Raw genomic sequence first — 7,915 nt, 5'->3', positions numbered from 1 at the left:
CCTCCAGCCTGGCATAGGGACTGGAGGATGCCGGCTGCCATCCCCACCAGCCAGCAGATGAAAGGTCTGGCTGAGGGCACAGAGCCGAGGGCATGGAGCTCCAAGTCAGGATGGCTGGGCCCCGCACCAGGTCACTGTGACTGGCTCTGTGGCCACAGACACGTGCCCAAGCAACGGCTGCTGCCAGCGCTGCTCTCTGGGTGCTCCAGTGTCTGACTCGTCCCCCTCCAAGCTGAACACACAGGAAATAACTCATCATTCTCTGGGTAAACATCTTTCCCAAGAGTGAAACTGCCCAGCCGGGATGAGCGTCCGGCTGTAATTTACCTCCACGTGAGTGCTGTGCTGTGCCCTCCCACGCTCCACTCACCCCAGCACTCACTCTGATCCACTGACAGTCCCAGTGTAATTCCAGGGCTGGGGACACATCCTGAGCCCCACAGGGCTGTGGCCTGTGCTTCCTTCCTCACTGGTGGGGGAACTGCTCCCACAAGGGGTTGCTGAAGCACAGGGGGGTCTCAGCCCCGCAAGCCTCCTTTCACAGACTCTTGTCTGGAAGCACTTTATTGCTCTCTCTGACCCACATCATACCCCTCTACCCACGCTCTGGGCATGCCACACCATCAGTGTGGGGAAAATCCCAACCCCACTTTGCCCTGCTCTTATGTCAGCCCTTCAGCAGCACGTGCTGGGGCGACTGGGCAGGGAGAGGCACAAAGCCTGCTGGGCAGCCATCACTGGGTGGCTGTTGATGTGGGGGGCAGCCCAGCGGCACCCTCGATACCTCACTCATGTTGGCAGAAGCTCTTGAGCAGCGGGGGAAGGTCCAGGCCATCGATGGCCAGGCGGTGCACAATGTGTTTCTGGATAACCAGCCGGCACAGCGTCTGCAGGGAAGGAACTGGAAGAGAACAGAGAAAGTAGCTGAGCCGGGCAAGTTGGCAGTGAGGCTGAGCACAGAGGGGTGGAGGAGCTGGCGGAGCTTCTCGGAGGCACTGTGGTTAAAGGCAGTGGTGGGTGAGTTTGTTCTGTGGCATCGTCCTTGCCCTGGGTTCCAATTGGCTGTGCGGGGGCTGGTGCCAGGCTGCTCTGGCAGGGCTGGAAGCTCAAGGGCCCCAGGCAGCAAAACTCTTCCCATTATTAGGAGGAAGGCTGGGAGACAGTTATGTGCCCAAGCTGCGTGTGACTGTGCCTGGTTTGCATTTCTTTCTCTGGTGGCTGTCAAGCAACTCCAGGGGCTCACACACCCATGCTGTGCTTCCTTTCCATCCCACTCCCTTGGTCTGCCTGCACTGGTCCCAGCACCAGGCGGTTGGGTGGGTGCCTGTAGGCTGGGGCTGCTCTGCCTGCAGAGACAATGCCTGCTGTGCCTTTGGGGCAGACCACCGTGAGAACTGTCCCCTTGGGCACCTGCACAGAATCTGCCTGGTTCCTGCTCCTGTGACACAAACCCCATAGGATTCCACTTCCCAGAGCCTCAGGTGGCTCAGCAGTGTGGGTACTGTCTGCTGCAGCCAGCACTCTCCTCAGGTGTTAAACCAGGGAAAATACCAGGTTCCAGCCATGGGACAGAAGCAGCTGCTCTTGACACCAGCAGGCGAAGCAGTGGCTCCTGGTGCTGGGGGCAGCTGATTCTCTGGCTCTAGCTCTTCTTCTGGCTCTGTCTCACCTGATCCATCTCCTGATTTTTCCAGCGTGGTGCTAATTAGCACTCATTATCCTGGTCCCTCCCAGCAAGCCAAGGGACAAGGGATAATGCCCAGGCTCTGATAGCATCACAGGGTGTCTGTGCAGGGAACTCGTGTCTGGGGCACGTGGCAGGTGCGTGGGCGCAGTGTGCTGAGCCGTGGTGGATGTAGGTGGATGTTTTGGTGCCAGGGCAGGATCTTGGTTGGCTCTGGCTGCCATGTGCTGTAGGCAAGGCTGGGCACGGCGAGGCCTCACAGCCGTGGGGCAGCCCCAAACATCCACCCCCATCACTCTGCTTGGGAAGAGTGGCCAGGGGGGCTCTGCCTGACTGCTGCTGCCGCTGAGGATCTCTCCCCTGGCCCTGGCACAGCCACCATGGCAGGGCTTTTGGCAGACACTTCCCATCAGCAGTACTGTGGATCTCTCCTGTGATCCACAAGGACTAGAGGCTTTCCTGTGCCTTCTTACCCCCTGTATCCCTCTGTCCGGTGGCACACTCCAATATTCTCACTGTTGGCGAATATGGGATGACCCCACTAGAGCTCCCCCACTCCTGGCCCACGCAGCACGTGCCGCAAGAAGGAGCATAGGTACCTACAGCCATAATCCACCGGGATGACCCGAACACTCTTGGTGGAGGCAAAGACATCGATGACGGCGTAGAGCGGGCGGGTGGTGGGCAGGCCCCTGGCGCTCGGCCCCATGTCCTCGCCGTTGATGACGATGTGCATGTCGGCAGTGCCGTCAGGCTGCGGGGCATACAGCACCCCGATGCGGCTGCGCCGGGCGGTCGCGGGCAGCACGTTCATCTTGTACAGGTCGTCCAGGATGTGGCTGTAGCGGCCAGGCCGGCTGCGCCCCACCAGCGTGTCACGGGGGATGCGCACCCGCGCGACCAGCAGGAAGGGCTCCCAGGGACGCCCCCGCGTCTGTGCCTCCTCCCCCTCCAACACCACGCGGTTGTGGCTCCGGGTAATGGCGAACACCCAGGTGTCCCCCATGTTGACCAGGTCCGGCAGCGAGTACTCGGGCACTACCTCCAGGCTCTGGGGGTCGTGGGCCGTCAGCCCCACGCGCAGGTGCCCGCACCAGCCCAGCTCCTTCTCCTCAATCTCCACCAGGAAGATCTGCCCGGGTGCCAGAGGCTCCTGGCTGAAGCAGAGCCCGTTGGCGAAGCTCTCCACCCGTGTGGCTTGCGTGTGTGAGGCATCCAGGCGAATGTTGGTGCCGTGGATGTGGTGGAAGCGTGCAGCAAGCCGGCACCGGGCGGCCATTGCTGCCGGAGCTATTTTTAACTGTCCCTGTCACAGCTGCTGCGAGGTGGTGACAACCCGGTTGGGAGGGACAACCAGAGGGCTCGGGGGGGTTCTAGCACCATGGGGGAGGTCGGGGCGGCCCTGTGGCTGCTGGGCACAACCGGGCCCAAACCAGCCCCACAGACATTCCACGCTGGACTGTCCAGTGCTGCCACCTGGGCCAGGGTGCCTGGCTGTGCCCAGTGGTGCCCAGTGGTACCAGCTGTACCCAGCAGCGGCCAGTGATCAGCACACGGTGATGACTGGCAGTGCCTGGTGATGCCCGGTTTTACCCAGCGGTGCTGGGTGGCACCCAGCTGTGTCCGGTGGTGCCTGGCAGTGCCCGGTGGTACCCAGCTGTACCGGCTATACCCAGCAGTGCCCGGTACCCAGCTGTAACCGCTGGTGCCCGGTAGTGACCACCGGCGCACCGCACCCCCCGCCGGCTGCCCCCGTGGTGCGGGGGCTCCGTCGGTGCCCCTCCCACTGTCCCGGTCCCGGTCCCGGCCCGGGGCCGCTCCCACGTGCGCAGGCGGGGCCGGGCCGGGGCCGGCCGGCCCTGAGCGCTGATTGGCCGCCGCCGGGCCCCGCCCCGCTTACGTCAGCGCCGCAGGTCATATGGGCGCGTGTCATGTGCCCGCCGCCACCGCCGCCGGGGAGCGCCGCGCCGGGAGCGGCCGCGGTCAGCGCCACCGGGGGGCACCGGGATGGGACCGGGGGGGACGGGGTGGAGAGACCGGGACCGGCGCCAGGGCAGCCGACCGGGCCGGGCCGGGGGTCAGCCCCGAGTGGGGGTCCGGGCCGGGGCAGCCGAGCCGGGGCGCTCGCGGGGCGCTGCCGCGGCCGTTCCTGGCCGACAGCGCCCTGACGGTCCCTTCCGCCCACCGCAGATGGGGCCGGTGTTGCTGTCGCTTCTGCTGCTGCTGGGGTTGGGCTGGGCCGCCCCCCCGGACCACGAGGTGACGTACCTGCCCGGGCTGTCCAAGCAGCCCTCCTTCCGCCACTTCTCGGGCTACCTCTGCGCCGGGCCGGGCAAGTACCTGCACTACTGGTACGTGGGACTGCGCCCGGCGATGGGGGGGCATCGGCCGGCACCAGGCACTCACGGCTGCACGTCCACAGGTTCGTGGAGGCCCAGAGCAATCCCCAGAGCAGCCCCCTGGTGCTGTGGCTGAACGGGGGCCCTGGCTGCAGCTCCATGGAGGGCTTCCTCAAGGAGCATGGCCCCTTCCTGGTTAGTAGTCACTGCTGTCCCGCGGCCCGGGGAGTCAGGGGATGACCGGCTGCGTGGCACGAGCCATCCCGCTGTGCCCTGTACTGCTTTGCCCATCAGTCACCACCTTCTTCCTCAGATCCAGCCCGATGGGGTCACACTGAAGTACAATGAATACGCGTGGAACAAGGTACAGGCACAGGCACTGCTTCCCTTTGTGGCTGCGAGAAGGGGTGGCCCTGAGCCAGTTCCTCGGAACTGCCCTTTCCACGGAGCCGACCCTTCTGCTGCTCCCCTCCCACCCAACACACCCTCCTCTCGAGTCTGCTGTTGAGCAGTGCAGGAATGTGGCCACCCCAGTGCAGCCCTGGGGCGGGCCAGGCTCCTGTGGGTGCTGCCCTGGGCGAGGCCAGCAGTCCTTGGCCTCACTGAGCCAGAAGAGGGTCTCCCCTGATCGCCGGCTCCTCTGCTGTCCTCGCAGATTGCCAACATCCTCTATGTGGAGTCTCCTGCTGGTGTTGGCTTCTCATACTCCGATGACAAGAAGTATGGCACAAATGACACGGAGGCGAGTGACTGGGGTGCAGGGAGAGCCCTGCTGCCCTGCCTGCCCGCTCCTGGGCATGGGTGCAGCCTCACCACCTGACCATGCCACCTTCTCCCTGCAGGTTGCTCACAACAATTACCTGGCACTGAAGGACTTCCTCCGGCTCTTCCCTGAGTACTCCAAGAACGATCTCTTCCTCACAGGGGAGAGCTATGGAGGGGTCTACATCCCCACACTGGCAGAGTGGGTGATGCAGGACCCCAGCCTCAACCTGAAGGTGGGCAGCTTGGCTCTGCCCAGCTGGGTAGCAGAGGGCTTGGCACAGCTTGAGGGGCCCTCAAGCAGTGCTGCGGTGGGGACCAGCCAGGATGTAGGGCAGGCCTGGCCTTGCAGCCTTTCATCTCTTCCTGAGGTTCTGGCAGCAGTTACTGGTGAACGTGTCTGTCCCTGCTGCCGGGGGAGCGTCCTCAGGCACCCCCGACCCTCCCTGTTCCCTCTGCAGAGTAAACAGTTCCACATCTGCTTCCTGCCTGTGGCTGCTGTGCTGTGACTGCCCTGCAGGGAGCTGGAACACAACAGGGTTGTTTTCTTCTTGCCGCACAGGGAATCGCTGTGGGAAACGGCCTCTCATCTTACGAGATCAATGACAACTCCCTGGTTTACTTTGCCTATTACCACGGGCTGCTGGGGACCGAGTAAGAGCAGAGGGAATGCTGGATCCCTGTACAAGCAGGATAAGTGCACAGATGAGGCTGGGGCTGTCTGCATTGGTAGTGTTGGGACAAGGGCAGCACCTGGCCTGCTCTGGGCCAGCAGCTGAGCTGTGGAGGTGGCCCCTTGTCCCAGGCAGCTCCCATGGGTGCATTTGTTTGTGGGATACAGAGGGTACAGGGCCAAGCTGTGTGCCTTGTGGCCGCTGGACAGAGAGCTGCAGGGCAGCTGTCATTCGGTGTTGCCACCTGCTCCAAGTCATCCTGGTCTCTGCCCACAGGTTGTGGAAAGACCTGCAGGCCTTCTGTTGCTCCCAGGGGAAGTGCAACTTCCATGACAACTCCAACCTGAACTGCACGCTCAAGGTGAGGGGAGCCAGAGCCCCCAGACGTGTGCCGAGCAGCATGTGCCTCGCTCAGGGTGGGCCTACAGTTCCATGAGGGTCCTGCTGAGTCCCAAACCCTTCTTGTGGCTCTTTGCAGATGGGGGAGATGATTCAGATTGTAGAGGAGTCTGGCCTCAATATCTACAACCTCTATGCCCCATGTGATGGAGGTGTCCCAGGGAGCATGAGGTGAGAGTGGCCCCAGGGAAAATGGTTCCACAGGCAGCAGCTCGCTTTGGTCGCACTGGCACAGAGGAACATGGTGGGCTGGGGAGGGGGCCCCTCTGAGACAGATGGATGGTGTCTGGCTGCTGCCAAGGACTCCCCCCAGGAGGGCCCTGAACCCTTGTTCCCCAAGGTTTTCAGTCTGTCCTCGTACTTGCTCTGGCTACAGGTACGAGGGTGATTATCTCATCACACATGACCTGGGCAACTCCTTCATCCGGATGCCACTGAGGTTCTCTTGGCGGCAGGTGAGCTGAGGTGCCCATGCTACTGGGCTGTGAGCAACCTCTGTCCAGCCAGTTGTGCTGCTGTGGGCAGGAGGGGAAGAAAGTAGCTGCTCCATGGGGCAGGTGCTGCTGTGACAGCGACTCTCACAACTCTCCCAGAACCTGTTCCGGATGCCAGTAGCCCGAAAGAAGGTCCGGATGGACCCACCCTGCACCAACTCCACAGCCCCTAGCATGTATCTGAACTCCCCCGAGGTGCGGAAGGCTCTGCACATCTCCCCTGAGGCCCCAGAGTGGCAGGTGTGCAGGTGAGCAAGCTGTGGGTGGGGAGGGACTGCTCTGAGAAGGAGCAGACATGATGCCAGTGCTTCCTCCACAGCTTCGACGTGAACCGCAGCTACAAGCGCCTGTACATGCAGATGAATGAGCAGTACCTCAAGCTGCTTGGAGCCACGGTGTGTGCAGGGAAACCTATGGATCCTGGGAGTGTCTCTGCCAGCCCAGCCTCCTACCTGGCTGGGGCTGCTGCCCTGCCAACAGCTCACTCTCTGTCTGCTACACAGAAATACCGGATCCTGGTGTACAATGGGGACGTCGACATGGCTTGCAACTTCCTTGGGGATGAGTGGTTTGTGGATTCCCTGTGCCAGAAGGTAAATGGGCAGGGCTGGGGCCAGGCTGGTCACTGGCTCCAGACTAGGTGCTGTGGCAGGAGCATGGGCAGGGCCAGCCCCGGGCACTGAAGGCACTGCTGCTACTCCCAGGTGCAGGTGGCTCGCCGGCCCTGGCTCTACACTGAAAACGGCGAGAACCAGATCGGTGGCTTCGTGAAGGAATTCACCAACATCGCTTTTCTCACTGTCAAGGTAGGGCTGGGAGCCAGGGATAGGACTGTGGGCGGGTGTGCTGGACACAAAGGCTGCAGTCAGGGTGGGGTGGTGCTGGCTGGGCTGTGGCAGCATCCTAGCCCCACTGACCACCACTGCCCCTTTCCTACAGGGAGCTGGCCACATGGTGCCCACAGACCGGCCGCTTGCTGCCTTCACCATGTTCTGCCGCTTCATTAAGAACCAGCCTTACTAAGAGCTGCAGAGGTAGCTCCAGCTGCTCTCACCACCCCACCTGCCCTCACTGCCAGCACCTTGCACAGCCTGTCTTTGCTGCTGCTCGGCTATACCATGGACCTTTCACACCTGCAGCCTTCCCCCCCGGCTGAACGGGGCTGACTGCCATGGGTGGGGGGCATGGGCTGGGGGCCTATCCTGGGGGCTCTGGCCTTGTGGGAGAGGCGTGCACCTGCTGCAGCCACCCCCTCCCTTTTGACTTCCTGTTTTGCCTCCTCCCTGTCTGCGGTGGCAGCTGCTTCCCTCCCAGGCAGGGAGCAATCCCCAGCACTTCCTCTCGGCCCCACACGCACACGGCCTGAGCAGGCTATGAGAAGCAGCAGTGGGGGGCAGCTGGGGCCTGCTCACCTCTACCTTGCTCCCACCACCTCTGCTCCCACTGAAGGAGACTTACCACCACTACCACAACAATCCCACTGCCAGGGCACGCAGTGCTTCAGGAACTCGCAATAAACTCTGACCAAGGTGGTTCTGCTCCTCCTCACACCTCTGTGCCAGC

At 62.7% G+C, this 7,915-nt stretch overlaps 2 protein-coding genes across 2 annotated transcripts; one reads left to right on the top strand and one right to left on the bottom strand.

Annotated features, from left to right (window-relative positions):
- Positions 1-468: 468 nt before the first annotated feature.
- On the bottom strand, positions 469-3,485 carry NEURL2 (neuralized E3 ubiquitin protein ligase 2). The gene is made up of 2 exons (XM_069034337.1): positions 2,288-3,485; positions 469-901 (listed from the first exon to the last, which is right to left on the bottom strand). Exons 1-2 carry the CDS (start codon positions 2,961-2,963, stop codon positions 786-788), a joined length of 792 nt encoding a protein of 263 aa, XP_068890438.1. The 5' UTR covers positions 2,964-3,485; the 3' UTR covers positions 469-785.
- Positions 3,486-3,595: 110 nt separating this feature from the next.
- Positions 3,596-7,902, top strand: CTSA (cathepsin A). Its single transcript, XM_069034332.1, has 15 exons — positions 3,596-3,666; positions 3,875-4,035; positions 4,107-4,218; positions 4,337-4,387; positions 4,679-4,765; positions 4,866-5,021; positions 5,348-5,439; positions 5,736-5,820; positions 5,938-6,029; positions 6,235-6,313; positions 6,452-6,600; positions 6,672-6,747; positions 6,856-6,945; positions 7,057-7,158; positions 7,292-7,902. Exons 1-15 carry the CDS (start codon positions 3,616-3,618, stop codon positions 7,373-7,375), a joined length of 1,467 nt encoding a protein of 488 aa, XP_068890433.1. The 5' UTR covers positions 3,596-3,615; the 3' UTR covers positions 7,376-7,902.
- Positions 7,903-7,915: the final 13 nt, after the last annotated feature.

The sequence above is a fragment of the Aphelocoma coerulescens genome, chromosome 20 (genome assembly GCF_041296385.1).
Source record: "Aphelocoma coerulescens isolate FSJ_1873_10779 chromosome 20, UR_Acoe_1.0, whole genome shotgun sequence".
In the NCBI taxonomy this organism is placed as follows: domain Eukaryota; kingdom Metazoa; phylum Chordata; class Aves; order Passeriformes; family Corvidae; genus Aphelocoma; species Aphelocoma coerulescens.
The sequence above is the reverse complement of the archived record's forward strand: the minus strand, read 5'-3'. Positions and strand labels throughout refer to the sequence as shown.